Source organism: Mycetomoellerius zeteki, unplaced genomic scaffold (assembly GCF_001594055.1).
Source record: "Mycetomoellerius zeteki isolate Tzet28-1 unplaced genomic scaffold, Tzet1.0 scaffold1454, whole genome shotgun sequence".
In the NCBI taxonomy this organism is placed as follows: Eukaryota; Metazoa; Arthropoda; class Insecta; order Hymenoptera; family Formicidae; genus Mycetomoellerius; species Mycetomoellerius zeteki.
The window spans coordinates 46,542-59,246 of NW_017256398.1; the positions used below are offsets into that span (position 1 = coordinate 46,542).

General features: G+C 36.0%; 3 protein-coding genes across 4 annotated transcripts in view; 2 read left to right on the top strand and 1 right to left on the bottom strand.

Annotated features, from left to right (window-relative positions):
- Nucleotides 1–331: 331 nt before the first annotated feature.
- Nucleotides 332–3,817, top strand: LOC108732123 (methyltransferase-like protein 22). The gene is given in 8 exon segments (XM_018462780.1): nt 332–503; nt 615–964; nt 967–998; nt 2,278–2,350; nt 2,429–2,560; nt 2,624–2,809; nt 2,876–3,043; nt 3,130–3,817. Coding segments are annotated over 7 exon segments (936 nt in total). The 5' UTR covers nt 332–503; nt 615–918; the 3' UTR covers nt 3,429–3,817.
- A 1,836-nt stretch (nt 3,818–5,653) lies between these two features.
- On the bottom strand, nt 5,654–11,519 carry Su(z)12 (Polycomb protein Su(z)12). 2 transcript variants are annotated; one of them, XM_018462791.1, is made up of 11 exons: nt 11,266–11,519; nt 9,566–9,612; nt 8,928–9,111; nt 8,757–8,848; nt 8,461–8,653; nt 8,038–8,403; nt 7,623–7,939; nt 6,769–6,820; nt 6,567–6,702; nt 5,839–6,489; nt 5,654–5,774 (listed from the first exon to the last, which is right to left on the bottom strand). In XM_018462791.1, exons 1-11 carry the CDS (start codon nt 11,363–11,365, stop codon nt 5,672–5,674), a joined length of 2,241 nt encoding a protein of 746 aa, XP_018318293.1. In that variant the 5' UTR covers nt 11,366–11,519; the 3' UTR covers nt 5,654–5,671. The 2 variants fall into 2 exon arrangements, with proteins under 2 accessions (XP_018318293.1, XP_018318292.1); XM_018462790.1 differs by having other exon boundaries at nt 6,567–6,820; nt 11,266–11,365.
- Nucleotides 11,058–12,705, top strand: part of Upf3 (UPF3 regulator of nonsense mediated mRNA decay) — a 7,528-nt gene continuing 5,880 nt past the window's right edge. The window contains exon 1 of the mRNA XM_018462792.1: nt 11,058–11,210. The gene's annotated coding sequence lies outside the window, so the exon portion shown is untranslated. The remainder of the gene's footprint in view (nt 11,211–12,705) is intronic.

The window sequence follows — 12,705 nt, forward strand, 5'->3', positions numbered from 1 at the left end:
GCTGAACGCAGCCATAGTCGATTATTCTCCTCGAATTCGACCGTAATTGGTCAAATTCTTAAGGCTTAAAACACCTATTGTAGATCCGTACTTACCCACTGCCGCGCCGGTCGCGAGATAAATCCCAATAATTGTCCTCGGATTCGATTAATTGTATATCTTGAAACGAGATAAAAGTGACAAAAGCGAACCAAATTCATTAGGTGTTGATCAATGAAGTTATAAATATTCCAATAAATTCACTCGCTTTTGTAATTTTCATTTCGTTTCAAGATGCAGTACAATTGACCTCCCGATAAACGATAAGCTCGCAAATCAGCGACACACGTAATCATTGACAGATTAAAATAGCACTGAAATCGCATTTTTTTTTACAAGAAAACCGCAATTTGACCTCCAAACTCGGTCGAAATCAGTCGCGGTCATCGCCACGAATTACCGTTCGACGATTAGCTCGAAAGAATAATATTCCGGACCGATACAATCGAATAGGATGAAGATCGGTTCGATTTTTATATTTTCTTTGTTTATTCTTGCATTGATTAATATTCTGATACTGCTTGAGCAGTTTGTATATTCAACAAATAGATAATAATTTTAAAAAACTCCGGTAGTGTTTTTGCAGCTTTATCGACGGCGCTTGGCTGTCAAAATCACGTGGCGTCGCAATGGCGCCGTACAGTGAAGCGATATTAGCGATTTAACGATGCTGGATGATGGGATCGAAATCAGGAGAGACGAACGGGCTAAGTTATAAAATCCGCAAGATCCATAGACATCATAAAGGCAGACAGATTAAGTTCAAATGACTCCGATCTCGATTTGATCGATTGAAAGGTCATAACCACAACATCTGTTGACGTTCGTGCAATCGTATGGTTGAAGTAAATGGCAAAATGACAGGCACAGCTGACGAGAATGCCACGAGGAAGGCGGAGATTGAGATCATGTCGTCGAGGAAACGACGCAACGATTGTCCACTCAAAACGCGTTCCAAGGTGTAACAATTAAATCTCTTTTAATAAATTCACGAAGCGATTGATAACAGTATAGTATTTTTTCTTTTTATATTTATTATATTCTCTTTGTGATTCTCAAGAACGTTGAGATTCATCGCGTTTTCTTGAAATGAAAGTAATTGGCCCAGAATTAATCATCTAGGTTTTTTGCATAATCAATCATCTGCGATGTTTTCCAAAAGTTATTAATTATGTAATACATATTACTAATCGTTCTACAAATTGTTAGTATAGATTTAGTTTAAATTCACAAAATTTTTGCATTTAAAACAAGATATATATTTTGGCAAAGGTAGAGAAAAAGCAAAAATTCTAAATGCAGAAAGTATAAGCAACACTAGTATTTGAGATCATTATGTATATAGATTTATTCAATATTTTCTAAAAAGTAAAGGAAAAAAAAGTATAGATTCTCAATCAGCAAAGAAAACTACTATAGATGAGCTTAATTATAAATAAGATGTATTTTCTTGCTTTTGAGATATAAAAATCAGGTGATTATTCCTTATAAGTTATGAGATACAAGAAAATATAATTTTTTTAAAACAAAAACTTAGATAACAGATGTGATAATAAAAGCATGAGCGCATGAAAATTGATTTTCAAAATTTTATTCTCGTATAAATATTTATTATTATTGATACATTTTATTGTCACTATAAAATGTGTATCTTTTGTACGTCTCCGAACAGTACTCGAATCTACAATCAGAAAATTATTGTAAATTGAGCAAAACAAAATTTTTTTAAGCAGCGTAATTTAACTTTGAAGATTAAACGTAGATTATTCAATACAGTAATAATACAGAGCAACGTGATAGTATAAGATTATGGATTATATAATTGTCATGTTAAGACACAAATTCCCGAAATAAATGCAGTCACGAGGCTGTAATATTGGTCAGTCACGACGCGTTTCATTATCGTGTGGTGAGCGTCGTAGCACGAAGTCGATTCCTGATTTATGTACGCGCGTTAATCCCCAACTCGAGAGATGTAGTGCTTCACCGAATCTTTATCATTAATATATCTATATTGAATATTGCAAACGAATTAGTACGTTATGAGTGAAATATAATGAGCTATTATATCATCTACTCTGTATATATATTCATTAAATATTGATAAATTAATAATGAAACTGTATGATAGTCTATATAAATAACCCGTAATACGATAATTAATAATTACGTAATATCTACTGATCATCAATTTAAAAAGAAATACGTTGATTAACGTTGATCTTTTTGTTTGCTAAGATAGCGATGCATAAAGTAACATCAGAAATATACACAGAAAATGATCAAATCTCTGAGGAGCTTGACAATGGCAGTAAGTTATGTTCAACGAATAATTGGACGATAAAAATAATGCTTAATGCACATCCTAACGTTCAACAATTGATTTCAGATGCGGTGACTGAATTCACTTTTAAATGCCCATCTTATATGATTGAGGCAGAATCCTCAGCCGAGACGCTAAATTATGACAGTGACGATGATCTAGATGTAGATAGAGACAAAGAAGGAGTAATTCTAATAGGTACAGAATTAATTATCGTGTATTCTCGTGTATATAAACATATTCAGTAAATTGTATTTACAGAGCATAGTGTATCTACAGAGCTCAATTTAGTCGGTTTACAAGTGTGGAGAGCCGCTCTCTTGTTAGCCGACTACATTCTGTCGCATCAGGACTTATTTAGAAATCAAATAATTTTAGAATTAGGATCTGGAGTTGGTCTGACCAGCATTGTAGCGAGTTACTTAGCTAAGGAAGTCATTTGCACCGGTAATGCAAATACTAGTTGAAACCTGTCTGTTGAAAACTTCAATCCTGTTTGTCCAAATATTCCAGATATCAACGTAGGTGATATATTAAATCTGATTGAACGGAATTTTCTGAGGAATTATACGTACATTAAATCGGGTTATCATATCGAGGAATTGAATTTTTTAAACTTAGAATGGCCGAAAAAGTTGGAGGAGAAATTGCAAAGCGCAAATATTGTATTGGCTGCGGACGGTAAACTTAATAATTGAATATTTCAACAATGTAAAATAGGTATAAGAAATGTGATAATCGTATTATATCTTTTTTTGGATTTATAGTGATATACGACGACAAAATCACGGATGGATTTGTCCGCACATTGATGAAACTTCTATATACGAAAAAGAAAAAGATAATTTATATTGCTCTCGAGAAAAGATATGTTTTCACTGTCGCCGATTTGGATACCATTGCTCCGATGTACGAAGAATTTTTACGTTGCGTCGAAAAGTACAAAATGAATTGGTCTGTAGATTACATTAATATAGATTTCCCGCGCTACTTCAAATATGATAGAGTCAAACATTTGGTTTTAATGAAGATACAGAACAATACAAGATCTGTTGCACATACATAACAAATAGTTTTTTCAATTAGATACGCAAATAATATATTACAATAACACGTAATATGTTATCGTAATTATAAAGTATATTTATGTCAATATTCTAAAAAGAAAGAGAGCTTGCCACATTAAAAACAAGATCTCTATAGACGTATATTTAACAAAATATAGTATCACAATTAATGTAAGTTGTAAAAAATAATTATATATTTAAAACAAGATTGTTTGATGAACATGTACGTTTGTCAATACATATACGAAACAATCAAACGGTAAAAATTTAGCATAATTTTTAAACATGATTTAATTTAAGCTAGGAAATTTCGAAATCAATTTCTTTTAATCCTTAGATCATTTTACATAACGAATAAGAAACGATAATCTAAGGATTAATAAAAGGAGAAACGTAGATATTCGGAGTGTGTGATAAAAATGACTATATAATATACATTTCTCACGTCCACATATTTATTTCGTCATTTAATTCCCTATTTACAACCTACCATGGATAATATTATTGGACAGTGAATTGGAAGTCGCTCGAAGAGAACGATAATTCCGTTGAACTTAAATGCTCCGGCGGCATGTCCTAAGATTAAAAAATTTCATTAGCCTACCTACAATATAAAGAAGACAGTATGTATAAAGGAATGTAAGCGCTTCTTCGAACGACCACGGCAGTAGAAGTTGTATATGTTACACGCAAAGTCATAACATTTCTAATATGATATACTAGAGGTCTGAATCGCTCGCGAATAAACGACGATCACTAAAAAATGAGTCGAATGATTAATCTCATTAATTATGATCGAACCGAGATGATTTCACAAAATTTAGGAATAACGATGAATAACTATAATTACTTCTTAAGTATCGTCGACCGTCGCTCTGCGAATTCAGGCCTACGCTTGGTTTGGTAAAAGGCACTTTCACTCTACCGATCCGTCTCGATGTAGAAAATGTAAAGTATAATTTACAGCCTCACAGATTTTTTTATACTTTTTTATGTACGTGTGTATGTCTGTGTGCATATATATTATGTATTATATACATAATTATTATATATACATACTTATATGTATATATATAATTGTTATATACATATATGTAATTATTTATAATTATTATATACATAATACTTAAAATATATAATTATATATATATATGCACACGCTTGAAATCTCAAAAATTGTCACACCATTTATACGTAGCATTTTTTCACCATTCAGCATATTCCCGAAAATGATTAAATTCAGGGCGATAAAAAGTTCATAAATTTCAGCTACGAGATCAATTCGCTTGTAAAGTATGCGCGTCGTTATATAAAAGAATAATTTATCAGATGTAGAAAGACGTTCCATGATGGCGAATTACCTCGCAAGCAGAATGTAGAACTAGAAATTTGTTTTCGTGCTTTACTCATATCAAAGTCATCAGAAATTAATTTTCAAAGCTTGACATTATTTGTTCTCTTCTTTTCTATTATAATGCAAAATTACGCGTGACAAAATTTTGCATTAATTCTGGAATAGCTGCTTCTGGATTACTATGAATTTTACAAATCAGTTGTGCAGATATACCAGATCTTATTGAAATATTACATAAAATAAAAGCTTTAAAAAAGGTGAAATAATTAAAAAACGCCACTGACTAGAAAAAAAGAAATGAAGAATAAGTATGATAAAATTAGCATGTTTGTATCGTGTTTTATTGTTCACGATCGGTATCATCGACACAGAGGCGAGCAGAATAAAATCGTTCATCTGATATCCTCTTTATCCTATTTATCTCTCTTCTCAATTTGTAATAATTATTCGCATTATTTTTAAATTAAATCTCAAAAATCGATCTAACAGCTAAAACAATAATTATCCGGTTTATTTAATAATGTCAATTGCATAATCTATATTACTTGCAACAAATACTGTACAAAAAAAGAAGATGCAATTTGCATTAAAAACGCGCGAAATCGATCTTACTACTATTGATAAGTAGCTACTGGAAGCTACCTCCGTTCGAGGACGGTTTCTGGCTAGCGGATGCGGCGATGCGGCTATTGTTGTTCGTCGCCAGTATCACGTCCAGGACCAATTTTCGCTGGTGGTATTCGATAGTACTAGCATTCTCGCCGGCTCGTATCGAATATCCGGCGCAGCAGGAACGCGTCATGCTGCTACTTCTTGTCACTTGCACTACAGTTTGTACTTTTGTCGATAGATCGTTTGACCGCCTGCTCGATGGCGTGCTTGTACTTTCTAATTGGACACACCGTTGGGCACAATCTTACTTACGATGCTCCGCGTCGGAGAGAATTGGACTCCCAGAGAATGAAGGGATGCACGCACCGACAACGGAATTCTGCATCGAACTATTGTGAATGACAGTCTTGCTCCTCGACAACGATAACGAATTCTGCGCTTACGTACTGACATTGTGCATATTATTATGCATTGTGTTCTTGACATTTTGCGAGTTGGGTGAGCCCAACGGCATGGAGGCGGTTGTCGTTTTTCGCCTGGCGTTCGACGAAGTACTCGAGGAACCGTCATTGCCGAAGTTGAGCTTAACTCCACTCGTAATACCGGCGGCTTTGGACCCGTCATGCACCAATTGCGTATGTGCACTCGTAGCCTTCCAATGCTCCACTTGAGCCTCGTGTGATTTTTGCAGCACCTTACGTACGTCCCCGTCTTCGCCGCCCTCCTTCATGATTTCTTGCAACTTCTGTATGGTCTGATATAATATCACCGGACTAATTAGCCCAAAATCAAACAGACTGCACATATGCAATACGAAGTTGCGATAGAGGTTTTTCATGAGCAACTCCTTCCCCTTATTCTCTAAGAACATTTGGCAAGCTAGTGGTATCTGGCAGTCTCCCACATATCCATGCTTCATCACATGCAGGTTCCACATCTTCATTAACTCTTTCTCGCCCTCGTTCACATCCGTAAAGTCATCAATCATCATCATTGTCTTTGTTTGCAACCACTTAGGGTCATTCTCACCCTCGGAATCGATATCCATCTCTTTAGGATATATAGGCAGGCAGGTCACAGTATGATGATACAGTCTAAAGGAACATGTTCCGTTTATAATGTGTAAAAGATTATTTATACCATAACTATCGTGACTGCTCATGATGCTTACCTATTGTGGCCGGTGATATAAGGCCTCTGACTTTCAAACTCATTCTCGTCAAGTTCCAGAAACTCGGACAGACTTGGTTTCGTTCTCTTCGGACGGCACACCAGGATATTCGTCACGCTCGTACGTCTGGTTGGTCCTGTCCTTGAAAAAGGTATACTAGACGGTTGTGAAATTAATTCATGAGGACTACCTGCATACGAACCATCATAGCATTCGTTTATTGCTACATCAATTCGGGCACCTTGTGGAATTGGCTGGAAGAGAAAACATTTACACTCAATTACTGTCACAGCATGGAGGACGAGTCTCTTTATTTTAACCGATCAAATCAATTGCTTATTTCTTTCCAAATGCATGGTTATCATATATATCAGTAACATCAATGAAAAGTATTGTAGCTGCAAAATCCTTCTGGAATATTAATATTAATTATATCTATCTTAGGTTTCCTTTAAAAAACATAGAAAATATATATTATAGATAGATGCATAAAAATGTTGTGGATTGGTTAGAAGTTGCAACTCTATATTGCGCCTAAGAAGTATCTATGTATTTATTAAAATATCTGATAAAGTAGTATTAAAAATGATACTTTCCTGGAAATATCTAAAAATATATGCATAATACTTTTCATTGATTTGCTGACATACCTCTCCCTTATTTCAAAAGTGACACAATTAAAAAAACGTAAGTTTCAAGTTGTTATCATGAATGAGTTAACATTGCGTTCTTATCAAAGGTAAACTAAATTAACTTCAAAAAAATTATCAAAATTGTCATAATTAAAAAAGGAAGTTAAAGAATTATAAAACAAATATGATAAAAATGACATTTGATCATGTTAAGAATATACTTTTTTTTTACTACACGCGGTATTATTATTATTTGATTAATCAATTATTTTCTATCAAGCTGAAAAATAGTTTCTCCCTATTTCTGAAAATTTAGTTTTTTAAGTTAAATTACTCTTGAAATAAAAGAGCGATATGTATAAACTGTGTGCGTAAATGTATAAATTATACAGATAAATAATGTAAAAATGTGATGCGTACTTACCACGTATGTGAATGTGAATCGTGAATGACACAATTTCAAGTGCTTTAGAAGCGAGTACAGTTTGCCGCAATCCAACGAGCACCAGGGGCAGTGTAGGTCTTCGCAGGCCTCCGTTTGCTGCCGGCTGTTATTGTTGTACAAAAATTGATAGACTATCTGCTGAGTTCCGTTAGTATTAGTGTCCACCTTCTCGTTGGAGATGCTCATTCTCGACGAGGGCGTTAGCGGACTAGGCGTTGGCAGTGTCGCGTTATTATTATTATTATTATTTGTGCTATTATTATTGTGATTTACGGAAGAGGAACGTTCAAAACCAGCTGAAAAGATAACGTTAAACATTTAAAGCGACGTTTTTTTGTGATTCAGTGCATATGTTGCAGTAGTTTCATTCGTAAAATAACTATAGAGAACTGACCGTTGGCCGACCGATTCTCTTTATTGTCACCGCTCGGTATTTGAGGTATCGGCATCGGTCTATCCACCAGACCGTTGCTCGGTTCCGTCGTCCAACTGAGCCGAAACTTTAACGTCGGTCCTTGCCTGAACATATCGAACGGTTCGCAGTCTTTGATGTCGGCCACAGTTTCCCAAGAGCTGTGTTTCTTAGGACTGGACCTAACATTGGTCTGTACTTCCTGCAAACCTAACTCATACTCGCCGTCCGTCAGCAGGCATCGATTGTGCTTATCATACACAGTAAGTTCCGAACCATATTGTTTCACTTCTTCGCCATTGATCTTTATCATACCCGTTGACGATTTACGACGCTTTTGAGCTGGTTCTGCAAGACACGGTTTGTAATATTCTGCGAGTTAATTGTGCTGACTCTCACTCTTACCTTCTAAATCACAGTTAGTTATAAGGCAGCCATTGTTAGACATGCAGTAAACCCTGAGCAAAAGCATATAAGTCTTTGCTATGTGACCATTATTTAAGCAGAAAGATTCATTGGGTATGGAAATCGTGGATGCCTTCGGTGGAGGTTGACTCTCGGAAGGATTGATTGGGACCTCGCTTGTACCAACTGAAACCTAAACAAATGCCATATCTTAATCAAGAGCCGATCCAACGGAAAATCTGACTAGATCAGTGTTTTAAACTGTAAATTTTAAATCTGATGGATACCAAACTTACTTGCATGACAGGTGAGCTAACGTCTTTTCTTTTCTTGTGGCAAATTTTCAACAACAATGTTTCCACTTTGACAGGATCCTGTGATACTTCAGCTACAATTATACATCACAATCTTAAATAAAAGCTTTTCAGATAAATACAAGAAAAAAAGGTTGCATAATCGAGACTTACCTCTTTTGTCATAAAATCCTAAAAACGTAAGAGTCATGTATCCGCGAACACCGAGATTCTGTTCATGCTTCTTTTTCGCTATTAATTTGTCCAGAATCATATCGACCTTAAATCCTCGCCGTGACTTGTGACTTCTGGACATACGTTGCCGCATATACGTTAAGTTTCGATATAGAAATATTGGCTAAAAAGAAACGTTAAATTTTAATGTACATCCATCGCCCAGGGAAAATTGGTAGTTTATGCTCCTCAAATAATTTGAATTTTTATAATATAACTTAAATTTAAATTTTATACCTACCATGCTACACAAATTTTACATACAGAAATTTTGAAAAGCGTATGAAAGTATGAATTACGATTGAGGCAATATAATCAACCTAAAGGAACATTTATTAACTTACCTTTAACAAATGCTTCATATCGTTACGACTATTTACATTCGTATATATCGTTACGTTTTTTTTTTTTTTTTTTTTAAAAATTTTTTATTTTTTAGAAACTTTTGATACACCATATTTTTAAAATTATACACATGTATAACAAAAAAACGGACAAAATATAATTAACGCTTTGAGGGCAACGCAAATTAAAATTATAAACAAACCGAGGATGAAAAGAAAATATTATTTACTCACTGAAATTTGATTTCTTGTGCGAAGGAACCGGTAAATCTGTGTTGGTTCTGAAAAAAATGAAACATAAAAGTTACATATTGTAAAGTTAAATTATTAAGACGTTAAATTAATATTTATTAACCAATAAGTTAAAAATAATAGTTACATAATATGTAAAGTTACAATCCAGTACGTAAATTTATTTATTATTATGATAGAAAACATTCTAAACGATCAATTTTTCTTCAATAATTTTTACAATAATGTGCACTATTTTTATATATGTAAAAAAATGTACAAAAATAGCTTTTGTAATATAAACGAGTTAAACATGTTATTTACAATTAAATTAATTTTTTAACTTTATTATACATTTGGATTTTGATAAAATATTAAAATAACTCGAATAACAGACAAAAAGGAAACATAATTGACAACTATAATTATAAATATAAATCATAAAAAATAATTAAAATTATAAAATAATTTACTCATATCGCGAATTAATGTCTACTTTCTTAATTTTGCAAAAATTAAGAAAGTATAATCTTGCTATGTAACTTAACAGTTTTACATTTGTTTTTGCCAGAAGTGAAATCTTATTTATGGCCATATATGTTAATACGGAATGGACTCCCTAGATGGCCTTCAGAGCGATTTATTTCTCGCGTTTAAAATACATCTCGTAGGATTTAAAAGCAGCTCCGACCAAGGCAGAAGACGATCCTTCAATCAGGTATCAAAATGGGATATGATGAATGGGTTTACTCAAATTTGTTTGAGACGCCTGCACCCTACTTGTTGTTACGACCCAAGCAGGTTAAACCTCTCTGATCCCACATTTTTTTTTCATCTTCATAAAGTTAACAGCTTGGAACTCGGAAATTTCTCACGTTGCTCATAAAAACAAAGAAACATTTAGCCGTACGCATTTTATTTAGGAAAAAAAGTTTAGACTTCGCCTTGCGAAGTTGTTTCTCTTGTGACTGAGCTCAGTCGTGCTGATTTTGGGTTCTTCAAATTGGATATTCGGATTCACTGAAGATTTTTTTTATTAATTCCTTAAATCCCGAGAAGGTTGTTTACTGGTTCAATTTAGTCACGATATCGTGACCTGCCTAAGCAAGTCGGAAATTCGAAAGAAGAAAAATTAAAAGAAAAAAAATTACAATAAGATATTTAATTCGCGTCGAGCAGTCTGACTTTGTCTGATTCTCCGTAAATCGCGTAAAAAGAATCTCATCATTTTCTTTCCTTCGCGTACATTTTCCGCGGGCATTTAGCATACGTCCAAGGATGTTCCTCCGGAATACTTCGGAGGAGGGAATCGAGAATCGCTCGGTCTGTTTCGCAACAGCAAGTGAGGCACGGATGACAGGTGTCCGCGCGTTTTGGAAGCGGTGGAGGGCGCGGAGAGAGCGAACCGACGCTCGCCACGATGCGGCGGGCGCTGCTCCAGTTGACTCGCGACGGATAGGGTTAGGTCCGGTCGCGGCGACGGCGACAGCGGCAACGAGATAACGGTGGCAGAGGAGAAGGAGGGCGTCGCGCGCCCTCCGCGACAGGGGTCGTCTGAGGAGGTATCGATGTGGGGGTGACCGGCAGAAAAAGTCGCAGACCTTTTATCGCGACGGAGCGACGCGCGCCACCGATAGGCGGCAAAGAGGTAAGGGCCCACACGGGGCGAAAGACCGCGATATGTGTTTTTTTTTTTCGCTTACTTTCGAAGGCCTGTAGAAAGAGCTCGTGGTCGGCCTGGATCTGGTCCATACGAGGTCCCTTCTGCCCATCGAGATCCTTTTCCCGCTTCTTCGGCGGCATTTTCGCGCGGTCCTCCGTACACGACAAGCTTCCCCCCGCGGTAACTCCAACTTCTCTCTCTTGGTCGCGCGAAAGTTGCGACGCGACAACGACAACACCCGCCCCGCGCGAAAACTGCGGCGCTCCGGCAGCCACCACAGCGACTGGCGCGTCCTCTCGCGGCGCGCCATGTATCTCGTAAACGCATCATCGTGAAGTTGGTGGCGCTGAGACGGATGGACTTTGCACGGTACTCGAGAAAACTCGCGACTCTGGCTGAATCGTGAATCGTCGAAGACAACGCATTGCTTTTTCCTCTTTTGCTCCTGCACTTGAGCCTAAGGCCCTGCACACAATAGAGGAAATATTAGAAACAGGAATAGATATTAAGATTTTAACCTATCAGATACCAGTTACACCGGAATACACGGTTTCTGATAGGTTGAAATCTTAATATCTATTCCTGTTCCTAATATTTCCTTCATTGTGCGCAGGACCTAATGCTTATTCTATGGCCAGTATTCATAGTCGGTTCTTATTTTAAGACCGTCTTAGGCCGGAATCAGACTAGGCATTGAAGATTGAGATTGAAGATTGAAATTTGACCAATAAGGACAAAGAAATTTTAGCTCCTTTCGTTTCGATTGGTTAAATTTCAATCTTTCAATCTTCAATCTCAATCTTCAATGCCTAGTCTGATTCCGGCCTTAAGTAGTGTCTTAAGACGCTAATGCGGCCCTCTGATTGGTTCGTGACATCTCAAGACTGAACTTGAGATGGTCTTGAATATAATGCCTAATTCACACTGGACGCAGCAAGCGTTAAGTAGCTTACAAATATATATTTGTTTCACTTCAACTTAAAGTATGCACCAGTTCAGACAGTGCAGGAATAAAGCCTTACCCCGGATCTACAATAGGGTTTTAAGCCTTAAGTCATAAGAAATGGACGAATCACAATCGATTATTCAGAGATGGTCTTGAATATAATGCCTAATTCACACTGGACGCAGCAAGCGTTAAGTAGCTTACAAATATATATTTGTTTCACTTCAACTTAAAGTATGCACCAGTTCAGACAGTGCAGGAATAAAGCCTTACCCCGGATCTACAATAGGGTTTTAAGCCTTAAGTCATAAGAAATGGACGAATCACAATCGATTATTCCCCTCGGATTCGACTGTAATTGATCAGTTTCTTACGGCTTAAGTCTTAAAACATCTATTGTAGATCTAGACTAAAACACAATTGCTGGATTCACACTGCATCCGATTTTCGTAGTACGACGCTCAGCAACCAATCAGAAAACAGGATTCCGAGTAAATTTTGCTTCGTATTATCGGAATCCTGTTTTCTGATTGG